This window comes from Macaca mulatta, chromosome 6 (assembly GCF_049350105.2).
Source record: "Macaca mulatta isolate MMU2019108-1 chromosome 6, T2T-MMU8v2.0, whole genome shotgun sequence".
Taxonomy (NCBI): domain Eukaryota; kingdom Metazoa; phylum Chordata; class Mammalia; order Primates; family Cercopithecidae; genus Macaca; species Macaca mulatta.
Genome location: NC_133411.1, coordinates 40,211,883 through 40,226,770, shown reverse-complemented (window position 1 = coordinate 40,226,770; position 14,888 = coordinate 40,211,883). Strand labels below are relative to the sequence as shown.

The 14,888-nt window shown below is 34.4% G+C and overlaps 1 protein-coding gene across 9 annotated transcripts in view; it reads left to right on the top strand.

Moving 5' to 3' along the window:
* Positions 1-14,888, top strand: part of FYB1 (FYN binding protein 1) — a 165,474-nt gene that overhangs the window by 124,715 nt on the left and 25,871 nt on the right. For 6 of the 9 annotated variants that reach the window (XM_015139943.3, XM_001084072.5, XM_001084428.5 and 3 more), the window contains exons 4-11: positions 908-954; positions 2,774-2,793; positions 3,346-3,380; positions 4,316-4,436; positions 7,055-7,214; positions 7,720-7,861; positions 11,464-11,486; positions 14,362-14,428. In XM_015139943.3, coding sequence (XP_014995429.2) covers positions 908-954; positions 2,774-2,793; positions 3,346-3,380; positions 4,316-4,436; positions 7,055-7,214; positions 7,720-7,861; positions 11,464-11,486; positions 14,362-14,428 — 615 coding nt within the window. Of the gene's footprint in view, positions 1-907; positions 955-2,773; positions 2,794-3,345; positions 3,381-4,315; positions 4,437-7,054; positions 7,215-7,719; positions 7,862-11,463; positions 11,487-14,335; positions 14,429-14,888 lie in introns of all 9 variants that reach the window. The other 3 variants (XM_028849414.2, XM_078004683.1, XR_013418310.1) reach the window with 2 other exon arrangements.

Here is a 14,888-nt window from a genome sequence, read left to right as displayed (position 1 = left end):
GCCCAGGTATCAGTAATGCTATTAGGGGCAATTAGAGTGAAGCCGTTGGAATGAAGCACCTTGGAGTTCAGGGTGATAAAAATGAAGCCAAGACGAAACCATCTGGAGAAAAGGAAGGAGTCACGGATTGGAACTATATTCTTTTTTTTTCTTTTTGTTTTTTTTTTTTTTTTTTTTTGAGACAGAGTCTTACTCTGTTGCATAGGCTGGAGTGCAGTGGTGCCATCTTAGCTCATTGCAACCTCTGCCTCCCAGGCTTAAGCAATTCTCCCACCTCAACCTCCTGAGTAGCTGGGATTATAGGTGTGCAGTACCATGCCAGGCTAATTTTTTGTATTAGGTCGGTGCAAAAGTAATTGTGGCTTTTACCATTCGTTTTATGGCAAACACCATAATTACTTTTGCACCAACCTAATATTTTTAGGAGAGACGGCATTTTGCCCTGTTGCCCGGGCTGGTCTGGAACTCCTGACTTCAAGTGATCCATCTGCCTCAGCTTCCCAAAGTGCTGAGATTATAGGCATGAGCCATGGTACCCAGCCCTAGAACTAATTCTCTTTTGTATGTGTACCGTAGAACCAATTAAATGCCCTCATAACCCAGAATTGAAGTGTTGATTTACTGCCAATTTAATGGAAAACATATTACCCTCCAGAAGCAACGAATGAATTGTATGAGTCTACTATGAATGGATAGTGCTATACTCAAGTTTCCCAATTCTCCATTTTCTGCCACAGGAGCAGCATAAACATAAGGCTAAAGCCTATGCTAGTGATGTGTGAAGCTTTAAATCAGGGCAAATATTCAAGAGAAAAGAATAATTCACAAAATAATCCTTTTCTCTTTTTCATTGTAAAGTGAGCATCTGCTTGTTCCATGTTCACTGTTTCTTCTTTCTTGTTTTCAGAAACCCTGTCAATGAAGACAATCAAGATGGTGTCATGCACTCTGATGGTAAAGGACAAAAACATATTTTATTTATTTATTTGTAAACTCAGGTACAGAAGTTTGAGCTATTCATTCTTATAGGTTCATTAATAGGTCATTATTATCATTGGTCTGTGCAGGGCCCCTCTCTTGTTTCATTTGTTTATTCCCTCTTATCCTCATAACTCACTTCCTTTCTCCTCCTTCCTTACTACAGACAAATATTCGAACATATTTAATGTGTATGCGTGTTTGCACAAATTCTTCACATATTGTGACGTGTATGCATCTATTTAGTTCACAGAAAGCATATATTATAGGTTTCTCTAGTATTTTTGTACAATCGGGATAATGTGGTTTGGGGGCCCATTCATATCACTATGTGTGTGTGTAGTCTGTTGCTGTTAACGACTGCACAGTACTCCATGGTAGGCATCCATATTTCACTTGCCTCAAACTCACTGGTACCACAAACAACAATGCAATGCACCTTCTTGTATACATCCCCATGCGGACATCTCAGAGACTTACCTTTAAGATATATATCCCGCAGTGGAATGGTTGCTCAGAGCTATGGAATACTTAGATTGACCGAGTATGACTGGCATGCTCTCCAGAAGAGATGCATCTCTCTACACTCTCATCAATCGGTCCTGTTATTCAGTTTTCCATTTTTCTCTTATGTGTATCAAATTATATCTCCTTTGAATTTCTATATCTCTGCTTACTCTTGAGTTTGAGCACTTTATTTGCTTATAAGCCTTTGTGGTTTCTTCTTCTGTAAGTTGCCAGTTTCTACCTTTTGACCATTTTTTTCTTGGAAGTGGTATATTTTTCTAGTTGACTTGTAGGAGTTCCTTTATATTTCAGACATTAATGTCATGTCAATTTCCAACACTGCAAATATCTTCTCCCATTCGGTCAGTTATCTATTAACTAAGCCCATGCTGTCCTTCATTGAATGTAAATAAATTTTGATATAATCAAATGTATTAATTTTGCCTTGTCATTTATGCTATTAAGAAGTCCTTTTTCCTGGAAAATAAGAATATTCTCATTTTTTTCCTGTAGACTTTATCACATGAATATATTTAGGTCTTTGATCTCTTTGCAGTTCCCTTTGAGGAGTTAGTAGAAATCCAGGATTGCCTCATGCATGGAGCCAGTTTTCTCTTTGCTGTCCTCTAAACAATCCATCATTTTCTCATTAATTTAGAGTGCTACCTTTATATTATATCAGCTCTATGTGTGTGTATGTGTATATTATGGGCCTGTTTATGTACATTTGTGTATGTCACTGAATTTTCTGCTCTATTACATTGGTCTATTTGCCTGTTCTTATACAAACACCACACTGTTTTTATTATTAATATTATTATATTATTCCTCTTAATATTGGATTGTGTTTCAATATTCAGTAATTAGTTTTGATATTACACTGAACTCTTGAGTATTAATTTTTTTAAATCCAATTAACTTGATTTGTTTGATACATAAAAACAAATCCTTGGGAACTAATAAGTAAAAAGGTGTGAAACAGTGACCTTTTTTATACCTTGTTCCATACAAGCGCATAAAGGTAATAGTGTATTAATTATTTATTGGCCTTTGCATTATTTGATGAAAGCCAATTAAATGATTTTATAATTAAGTCACCATCATCAAATAAAAGCCATAGTAAAGATCTAAAGTACATATTTTATTTTCTATTTCTGTATCTTTGATAAAGCATTAAGTTCTGTTAGATTATGAACTATTTTGAATATCATTATATTATATCCAATAATCTTACATTAAAGTGCTTCCTTATTACAAATTTATTAAAATTTTTTTTTTAATATTTTAGGTGCTGGAAACCTAGATGAGGTCAGATTTTTCTCTCTTCTTATATTATACTGATATAATTAGAATATTTCACAAGTATTATGATTCACTCCATATTGGTACAAACCAAACAGATGAAAATTCTTATGAGTAATGATAGTTTTCCATTTCTAATCTTATTTCATCTAAAATGCTTAAGACGTTACACACCAATCATCACACTGACTCATTATAATGCTGTAGTGCTGAACATAAACTTAAGTCTGACTACACGTCTGATTTATATAGCAAGATAGAAAAGGAAATCTTTTTGTTTTTGCTTTCCCAGTCTATTTCTAAGGAGAAAAAAAATATTTTAAACAAGCCAAACTTACATACAATGCAAGTTGTTTTACTGAGTATTTGAATTATTCTTTCAAAAATAATTCATAGTATGGTTCCTTTAAGTATTTATTCCTCTGGACCATTTAATACGTGGTTCAAATTATAAAAAATTTACATTCTTGCCTTTATTTTAAGTCTAAACAATGTAATATATGTGTGTTAACTTTTTAAATAACAAAAATTAATCATTATCAATATTTTTCTTTACAGGAACAAGAGAGTGAAGGAGAAACATATGAAGACATGTATGAATTACACTTTTTACCATGGCAGTTTTCTTCAAAGATGAATACAATGTTTTGTATGAGGGATAGTGGATACATAACAACACTAGGAGGGAAGCTCGATTTTTTTCAAATGACTGTCATATAACTTTTATTTCAATTTAAAGGACCAAAAATTATTTAGTTCTCTAAGAGTTCTACGAAGAACTCTGTTAAAAAGCTGTTGTATGAGAGGCCAGAGACGTGCCTATGAGATAAACCACAGTCAGGAAATCAAAGACAGAAATCTGATTTCTTACTCTTAGTGTATCCTTGTGCAGATGAGTTCATTTACATTACGCCTTCTTCACCTGAACAGAGCTCCACCCACAGGGGTGCTATGAAAAATAATTTATCATGGCACCCAGATGCCAAAGTGTCAGCTGCTAAAGTGGAAAGATGTTAAAAAAAGAAGTTTCTTGGAAAAGAAATTTCTTGGAAAGTGGGTGAAAGTAGAAATGAATATATTATCTTACTTTATCATATGTTGATCTCAGATACCTTAATTTTCTCTACCCGGTGTTTATTCAACTAACTCTGACTCAAGTTTCAGAGCCAAGGTTTGCATGTGTACCTGTGAATGCACAGGCACATGTGCATATGAAAGAGAGAAAAAGAGACAAATTCTATTTATGCGAACATACAGCAAGAATGGGGCCTTTATAAATGGTAGCTTCCACTTGTTGGCACAAGTTGTCAGGGAAAGCAGAGCCTTTAGAAGATATCCTCAGCTGTGTGCCTCCTACTGGTTTTAAAAATAATCTCACACATTCTGGATTTTGAGAACCTTTGCCTTTTTACCTTTATCTGTACTTCAGATACCACCTTTTCTGCTATGAGTAGAAACTTCTAGGTAGGGAGTTCTGACACATCAACACCTGCAGATGCGAAAACAACCTAACAATTTTTATTCACAGAGAAGCATCCAAAGAAAGAGAGAAGAAAAGAGAAAAGGAGGAAAAGAAGAGGTTAGAGCTGGAGAAAAAGGAACAGAAAGAGAAAGAAAAGAAAGAACAAGAAATAAAGAAGAAATTTAAAGTAAGGGCTTGCTTGCTAATGGGTGAAAGAATAACATCTTTTTATACCTTTCACACAAAAGGGGTACCATTCTTGAAACCTTACATAGTTGAAGAATTACTCATTGTTTTCTAAAGAGTAATTATCTTCATAAAAGTACTTTTTTGTCCAATACACCATCTTATCCCTTAACTAATATAATAAAATTTTTAAAAATATGGTGGTTCATAATTAGTGGGCACCCAGGAAATTTATGTGGATTGAGTGAATGAATATTTACTTTTTCAAACCCATCTTGGCTCTCCCCATAATGCATTTCATATTAGCCTGCTTCTACTATGAATTAGCATCACACACATAAATATCCCTATGGTATGTATTATAGTGGGGTATTGGACACAGGTGTCTCCAGGGTGAACCAGACCTGTCTCAGAATAAGATTTCCATGAGCTACTCTAATTGCTAGTATCTAAACATGAGTTACATTATTGCCTTTATTTTAAGTCTGTGTACATGCTGACTTCTGATACCTGCTGTTTCTCATCCCTCTTTGTCTATGTGGATTCTGACCCCTGTATTCTCTGATCTCTGGTAATTGTGTGTCTTCTACCATTACTACCACCAGTAAACGCTACACTCATGGGCTATTTTCTCCTGGCTACACTATCTTTGATGACCTGGCTCATGTGGCATGGGTCTGGCATGTCAGACATATTTAGGGTGATTATCTGAATTACAAAATTATTCTTTCAAAAAGAATTCACAGTATGCTTTCTTTAAATATTTATTTCTCTGGAGCATTTAATATGTGGCTCAAATTTTTAAAAAATGATTTATATATAACTTCCCAGAATATTTATTGTATTAAAGCAAAGGTTCAAAGCATGGTGCAAGGAAAACATATAGCATTAAGTCAGTTAGACGAACTGATTCAAATTCCAGTGGTACATACAAGTTATGTAATCTTGGGCTTATCACTTAACTTTTCTGAGCCACTGATGCTTAATCTTTTAAGGGAGAATAAATGATACTACTCCAGAAAGTGTGTTACGGAACTAAAATAATGCATAGCAGGCACTGTATCATAAGATTCTCATTTGATTTTGAAAAAGCTCGCTATATATGAGTAAAATTATGATTACAGTATTAATATTAGAACATTTTACTTACACAGAATGCATGACTACCAATGTTTATATTTTCAAGGGAAAAAATAATTTCAGTTAATTTATGAAAAATCTATATAGCATACTTTCCATGGAGAGCTTGTTTGTAGATTTAAAGGAATTATGTGAAGTTTTTCCATATGTTTCTTTTGGAGAAATCAGCTTTACATTATTTCACTCATTCATTCAAATAATATTTTTAGTGAGAAAAGATAGGGTATGGAAATCATACCATTAAATATGAACTTAAAAGTCTGTCAAGACTAGGACTTCACCACCTATATTCCTTTCACAAGATGATAACACATAATAGGTAAAAAAAAAAAATTAAATAAATATGAGAACTGAGCCTCATCAGCATCATGGCATATCATAATTTAACTTACATTCTTTTCTTTATTTCTTAGTGGTACATGATAATGATATATGTTTATAATTAATGTCATCATAAATTCAATAAATTAAAGGTAGAGCTTCTTCAAAAGTCGTAATGCATATTTGCATATTTGCATATCAAAAGATTCAAGAAATTCTGTTGAAAAGACACCAATTTAGGATTAGAAAATTAAGAATATGGGATTCATGGTCTAACCAAGATCATTACCCTTCTATCAATAAGCCACCATACTATTCAGAATATTAATTTTAAAGACCTCATGTAACATTTGCTTGCTATTTTTTGATTTGCAAGCTCATTTCTGAAATTTTGTCTTGTTTACAGCAGGTAATGTCTGCTTCAATTTTACAAACAATGAAAGGGGAAAAAACTCCATCTTCCAAATGGAATCCTGGCATATTCCATAAAGACACGTAGCACACAGCATGGATTGTTGTACATAAGTGCTATTCAGTTATTGGGGGCTGCCTTTACAGGCCTCTTGCAGAATTCCTAGGCCAACAGATCCCTGCCTCACTCTCCTGACCCCATGCACATATTCACCTGTCCTTAACGGGTCCTGCTTGGCCCCTGTAATTTTTTCCTAACCCCTCCTGTAAGAAAAGCATTCACCCTCAATTTCTTTTCTTTTTTTTTCTTTTTTTTTTTTTTTTGAGACGGAGTCTTGCTCTGTCGCCCAGACTGGAGTGCAGTAGCCGGATCTCAGCTCACTGCAAGCTCTGCCTCCCGGGTTTATGCCATTCTCCTGCCTCAGCCTCCCGAGTAGCTGGGACTACAGGCACCCGCCACCTCGCCCGGCTAGTTTTTTGTATTTTTTAGTAGAGACGGGGTTTCACCGCGTTAGCCAGGATGGTCTCGATCTCCTGACCTTGTGATCCGCCCGTCTCGGCCTCCCAAAGTGCTGGGATTACAGGCTTGAGCCACTGCGCCCAGCCCCCAATTTCTAGTTAAACCCTGTAAATGTTGGTTATAGGTAGGTTCACAAGTTGTAGATTTAGTATCTTTCAAAATTGCATTCCTTGAAGATTTTCTAAATTATAAGGAAATCTTTTCTGATTATTGTTTTCTCTTTGCAGCTAACAGGCCCTATTCAAGTCATCCATCTTGCAAAAGCTTGTTGTGATGTCAAAGGAGGAAAGAATGAACTGAGCTTCAAGCAAGGAGAGCAAATTGAAATCATCCGTATCACAGACAACCCAGAAGGAAAATGGCTGGGCAGAACAGCCAGGGGTTCATGTGAGTGCAAATTTTTCTATGGCTTCAAAGTGTTTTCTTTGTGAGGCAATATTCAATGTGCATGTTCCTCCAGAACTCCTCATAGGCACCAAGTTAGGAGTACTTTACAGAGTGGACAAAGGGAGGAAAATGTTAAATGGCAGGTATAGTTCCGTCTTCACCTCATCTGTTATCTTCACTGTGGGAAACAATGTAAAGTTTTATATTATTCCAGGAGGAACAAACAGCATTAGGTTTTTCATTGATGTTAAAAAGAAAAAATGCTTCATGTGAATCACTTTAGAATATTTAAAATAGAAGGTAGGCTTACATTAAACTACAACAGGATTAGACTTTGACAGAGTACAGTAAAATGTGGGTCTACCTGGGAGGTCTACAAATCAGAACTATAAGAAAATAAATCAGGGGAAAGTTTAAAGAGCAAATGTGCGATTGATATTTTATTCACAACTTTAAAATATTTAAACTACAGTTGCCTGAACATAAGCCTTTCCCTTTTTGGTAGATGGCTATATTAAAACAACTGCTGTAGAGATCGACTATGATTCTTTGAAACTGAAAAAAGACTCTCTTGGTGCCCCGTCAAGACCTATTGAAGATGACCAAGAAGTATATGATGATGTTGCAGAGCAGGATAATATTAGCAGGTACGTGCAAGTGCATATTGTAGAACAGATCAAACTGTCTCCTTGTCAGAAATTTTGTATATTAAGATCCTAGAATTTTACCCTCCATAACTCCTACTGCTCTCTATCACTAAACTAAATGACCACTTAAAATAACCCCAACATGAGTGAAAGGTCATTTGAAACTCTATAGTCTTTCTTTTGATTATATGCATCAAATGCTACTTGAAATATAGTGGGCCATTTGCCAGATCTTGTAAAATGTGTTGTCATTCTAAAACACTTTTATAATGTTCATTATGACTTGATTTTAGGGATATGCCTAATAGAAATATGATTTGGTAAAATATGAAGCATAAAATATAAAATTTAGCCCATTTTTTCTCATAGATCTCTGATTCTAAATATATTTGTTATTTTTTGAAGATATGACAAAAAATGATTTTTATGGTAACCTCAGTTTGCTCTTTAAAAGTAAAAACTCTGTTTTTTTTTAATGATCCCTAGGTATCAATTAAGGGTCTAACTTTCCATGGCCCATTTCACTAGATTAAAATGATCTTCACTTCAAGAATTATGGGAACACCTTCCTGGTATAGAGGAACAGAATAGAACATCTTTTCTGGAGGACCAATGAGAAGAGATTGGCCATGCCTCCCTTGTACCTCTCCTTCTCTTCTTTCCTTTCTCAGTCTTCTGCTTCCTTTCTCTCTCCATCTCTCCTCTTCTTCTTTTTGTTCCAGCTCTTATTTTTGTCATTCTTTTGTCTCTTTTGTACTTTTCTGTTCCCTTTCTCCTTTCATTCTTTCTTTCCTCCAATACTTCCATTTTCAGTTAAAGCCATAATCCCCTCAAGTTGAAAGGAAAAAAGAAGGAAAATCTCTAGTCCAGTTCAGAATTTTTATTTTTTTGATGACTCCCTTGTAAAACTGGGAAACCCCCATTGTGATCCTAAAATACATAACCTGTGCTAGCTCTTCACCTGGGTAAAACTGTGTCTGCATTCTTCAAAACTCAAATTCCAAAGGAAGCAATCTTCACTGTCAGCCATTTCTAAAACACCAAATTAGTAATACACTGAAAAAGCACATGAAAAATTAAATATTCCTCTTATGATCTTTTATATCAGAGTATCAATTAAACTTGTTATGCCACGTTCTAGCAGTTTTGTCTTTCTAAAATGAATTATAGTCTGCTATGGCTTCTTACCATGTTCTAAACATAAATTATGCAACATATACCAAAATATACAATGCATACACTAGAGTTTGGAGATCATTAATTGACTTTAGTCAAACATCAACCTAGTGTGAATCTGTAAATGCCAGTTTTCGGGTCAGATGAAGTTCCAAATTGTCATATTCTATAACTTCCAGAATTTTCATAAGTATGTCAAGTATATTACCAATGTATATACTTTGCATGTGCCTTTTGTTTGTTTTTCAAAAAGCACATTTCCTTAATTTTTGGTGAAAGAATTCCAGTTACATTAATGAACGCGTATTTACACTGTTGTGCATACTCAAGAAAAAATAATAAAACCAGGAAAAAAATGATATTCTTAAAATGAAACTTTGTTTAACCATATTGGGTGACTATTTCCCAAAACTAGCATTATCACCTTTTCCCATTTTATTGAATCCATACATACCATAACTCTAAAAACCTGCTCTACTTTAGTAAACATGTAACAAAAAAAGAATCTTATATTTAGTAAAAGCAGGCAGTTAGAAGAGTTGTATGCTTTTAATGCTCAGTATCTTAAATGAGTATAGCTCCACAATATTTACTAGCATCTAGCCCTTCTTATGCACCCTTAATAAGAAAATTAAAGAAGAAGCCATTTCTATACATGTTTTATTTTTGAAACTGCAGCTGCTGCTGGCAGAGATCTCATAACAGAACATGCTTTGTTCTTAGAAAAAGGGAAGATGCTGAGTGTAGCCGGCAGCTTGCCCTGGCAAGAAGAGGCAGAGAAGGCATCATCTTCTCCCTCCTGCTCATGACTCCTGACTCAGGCACTCTACTGGCTCTTTCCTGATTCCCTAGAGTGAAGAGCAATGGCTGTGAGTGCTTCAAACTCAGGGAGCAGACTTGAGGCTTCAAAGCACAGCCCCTGACAGCTGTCCTTCTCTTTTTCTTCTCCACTAAAGCAGTATCTACAGCGAATATGAAACATTGAAGAAAAGGGAATTGCAAATGCAAATACCCTTCTACCATTTCATAGCAAACCTTCTTCCTTTCATATATACATCTCTCTCCCTCTCCTCTCCTGTCATGCCCTGCTCCTTCTACCTCTTCTTCACTTCGTCAAATATTATACATTCTAAACGACCATTTTAGGAAATTGAATAATTGCTCTAGACATGAAATAAAACAGGAGCTTTGCTCCTTATTCCAACAACCCTGTTCTTTGGAAATTGGTATAAAAATCCAAGATGAAAAGTATCTGCCAAGAGTGGCAGCCAAGCAGAATGCAGCTCTTCGCATAATTCCAACTGCCTGCTTCATGCATCAAGCTCAGAGGGAAGAGTCAGGAAAAATAAATGTCAAAATGGTACATAAGCAAGCGAGAGTGTACTGCAACTTCTTCAAAAAGCAGTTCCTTATTCATATAGGAAGACATTTACAGCATGTTTTCCTACAGAGTTCCTGACAGCAACTTTATGTTTTTATTTCAAATTTAACAGGAGATCTGCATCAGATCAATTTCTTTCACTTACTTTTAACGTTAGGAAATCAGATATGAGTACTATATAATTGTCCTCTAAGACACTAACATTAAACTGTTATCTGTTGCTGGCAGATTAACCAACGTGGAAAACTGGAGGTATAGTGAGTGCAGCTAGATGTAAAAGTGGGTGTAGTCAAGTCACTTAATTTCTCAGAGCCTGGTTTCTTTTCTGTATAATGAAGGAATTGAAGAGATGACTTCTGGGATTTTTTCCATTCTCACAGTCTACATTTCCTTTGATCTCACAGAAATCACATTTTAGTGGGAGATATAGGCAGGAAAAGAGACAATTATAACATAAATGCTAAAATAGAGAAAATATATAATGATACGAAACTAAATAAGAAACATAGGCAATCTGGATTTAGAGAGTCAGCAGTCATACCAAATAAAAGCCCCCTGAATGAGAATTCAAGTTTTTGAGTTCTCCCTTTAAAGAAAAATGACTGCTATTAGACTAAGAGTAAAATGCTATGGTCAAAATATGTTGAAAGATAATTTAATTTAACACAATGATAATTGTGCTATGTGACTCATGGAATAATAATACCCTTGGGGCTTGTTTTAATGGTCCATCTAGTGAATGATGTAATAATGTATCATCTGAAAACAACCTCATAGAAAAATATCAAAAGCAAACAATATCATCATTTTGTATATCATATGTAGCATTATAATTAACTTAATTCTTGTTTTTGTTTGTTTTTTGGCCTTGTAATTACCCATCTCTGATGATAAGAAAGGTTTTTTCCTCTTCATATACAACATTCTAAGAACTTTCAACTGGAATGTTATTTCTCTTTTGAATAACTGATCAGAATATGTACCTGTCTTCTTCCTAGCTAAGTAATTCATAGATTAACTTCATATTTCTGGGTTTTTTTTCTAGCCACAGTCAGAGTGGAAGTGGAGGTAAGCCACACACTTCTTAAAATGATGTTTTACAATTGATACATATATTGGCATGTATTTATGGAGAACATGTGTTATTTTGTTACATGCATAGAATGTGTATTGTTCAAGTCAGTGTATTTAGGCTATCCATCATCATGAGCATTTATCATTTTTATGTGTTGAGAACATTTCGAGTTCTCATTTCTGGATATTTTGAAATGTATAATGTATTGTTGCTAATTATAGTCACCCTACTCTACTATTAAGCATTAGAACTTATTCCTTCCATCTAACCGTATGCTTGTACCCATTCACCAATCTCTCTTCATGTCCCTCAAATACATTTTTACATCCCTTTCAGCCTCTGGTAACAATCACTACTCTCTACTTCCATGAAATAAACTTTTTTAGCTCCCACATATGTGTGAGTACATGCAGTATTTGTCTTTCTATATCTGACTTATTCCACTTAATATGACCTCCAGCTTCATCCATGTTGCTGCAAATGACATGATTTCATTCTTTTTTATGACCAAAGAGTATTTCATGGTGTATAGACCAAACTTTCTTTATCCATTCATCCAATGATAATTAGGTTGATTCTATATCTTTGCTACTGTGAATAGTGCTGCAATAAGCTTGGGGGTGCAGATATCCATTTAATATACTGATTCCCTTTCCTTCAGAAAAATATCCAGTAGTGAGATTGCTGGATTGCATGATAGTTCTATTTTTAGTTTTTTTTTGAAAAATCTCCATAATGTTTTCCATAATGACTGTATGAATATATATTCCCACCGACAGTATGAGTTTCTGTTTTTCCACATCCTCGCCAGCATCTGTTATTATTTTTCTTTTTGATAACAGCCATTCTAATTGGGGTAAGATAATATGTCATTGTGGTTTTGATTTGCATTTCCCTGATGATTAGTGATGTTGAGCATTTTATCATATACCTGTTGGCCATTTGTATGTCTTCTTTTGAGAAATGTCTTTTTAGATCCTTTGCCTGCCTTTATATGGGATTGTTTGAGAATTTTGCTGTTGAGTTGATTGAGTTTTTGTATATTCTGAATATTCATCCCTTTGGGGATGAATAGTTTGCAAATGTTTTCTCCCATTCAACAAGTTGTCTCTTCACTCTGTTGATTGTTTGCTTTGCCGTACAGAAGCTTTTAGTTTAATATAATCCCATTTGTCTATTTTTGTTTTTGTTGCCTGTGCTTTTGGGGTGTTAGTCATGAAATCTCTACCTAGACCAATATCTTAGAATGTTTTCTCTATGTTTTCTTATAGTTGTTTTATACTTTTAGGTCTTATGTTTAAATCCTTAATCCATCTTGAGTTGATTTTTGTATATGGTGAGACATGGGGCCTAGTTTTATTCTTTTACATATAGATATCCAGTTTTCTCAGCACCACTTACTGATGAGGGTGTTTTATTCCCCAGTGTATGCTCTTGGTGCCTTTTTCTAAAATCAGTTGGCTATAAATATGTGGCTTTATTTCTGGGTTCTCTATTCTGTTTCATTGGTTTTTGTTTCTGTTTTTATACCAACGGTGTGCTGTTTCGGTTACAACAGCCTGTAATATAATTTGAAGTCAAGGAGTGTGATGCTTCCAGCTTTATTCTTTTTGCTCAGGATTGCTTTGGCTATTAATGCTCTTTTTTATTGCATACAAATTTAAGGGGTTTTTTTCCTATTCTGTGAAAAATGATATTGGTATTTTGATAGGGATTACATTAAATTTGTAAATTGATTTGGGTAGTATGGTCCTTTTAACGATATTAATTATACTAATATGTGAGCATGGGAAACCATGCACTTTTATGAGTAACTTCTTCATAAGTCTCCATCATGTTTGTGTATATTAATGAAAAAAATGCTTTAGTTTACAAATAATGAGAGAGATCTTAATATGATGGAAAGAACACTAACTTGAGAGTCAATAAACTGGATTCTAGAGCTGGCCACCAAGTGACTCTGAGTAAACCACTTCTTTCTTTTAAGTTTGTTACAGATCATATGGTGACTCCACTCCAGTGTGTTCAGGACAGTCTTGATTTATGCCAGTCATCAGAGCACAATTAAAAACAACATTCTCCTTCACTTTCAGAAGTGTTTTTGTTTAGATGATAACCTATCTAGTCACCTTGACTATAACTCAATGGCCCCTATATTTCCCAGCACCAAAATAAGGGATTTGATCTAACACCTTGCAGTGCAAAAGTTCTCATACTAAAAGTCGAATTTCAAGGTCATTCTACATATTTTTTACACATAGAAACTACTCAATAAACAATTGTTAAGTAAATATCTGTCAAATAGCAAGTCTTCTGAGGAGCGTAGAATAACAAATGAAACTGCAAACAGTTTAACTTTCAAAAATGTGTACTTAAAAAGTCACTTTTCACTTCTTTCTGTTTCAACTACCATCAATATTTACAAATTCACCTTTCATCCCACTGCTTTTCTTCACTTGTGTCCTGATCAGTATCTTTTCCTAAATGTCTCCTGACCATTAACTAGTTAGCTAGATTTATATCACCTCCTCACTTCTTTTTCCACAATAAATATTTAACTCCATCCCCTATTTAAGTTTACTTTTTCCAATGTTTTTGTACCCTCATTCCTTTCAACTGAAGTCCACAGTGCCTCTTAGCCCTCATTTTGTTATTGTAATTTCACCCCTAAGAATTCTTTATAAAATGATCAACAAAGTAAGTAATTATGGGATAGTAGGAAAATAGTGTTTTTTTATTTAAATGGCTTATATGAAAGTGAAATGTTCTCTGCAGTTAAATAAGGAAGATTTATAATGAAAACCTGAGTGATCATTACATAACCAAATTATAAAATTAACAGAAGGTTTTCCTCCAATCCAAATGAAGGGATATTCCCTCCACCACCAGATGATGACATTTATGATGGGATTGAAGAGGAAGATGCTGATGATGGGTAAGAATAATCAGTGAACTGCTTTTTGCAAATTATTATATATACATTGAAATTTAGTTTTGATTTCCAGTTAAAATAAAAAGCAGAAAATAGTGTCCTTTCTTACATTACCCCAAATGATTTGAATGTTTAATTAACAACAGTTGTAAACCGGGAAGTGTAATTGCACCACACTTCAAACAAAATGTTTGATTGTTTGGAAGAACCTCAATAACTATAGCAAAACAAGTGAAATGAAAAAAAAAAAGAGATAAATTACAGGTGTTGAGGATATTTTTAAGCCTTTTCTAATAAAGTCTTTATTGATCAATAATTTACTTTTACAACAGTCCCTGAAGAGTTTATCAGTTGCATGGCTATCCCTTGTGTAATAACATGATTATAATATAGGAAACCCAAATAAATTGAGACCTATGCTACCTATGGCAGAACCAGAATTGAATACTTAATCTTTTAGCTT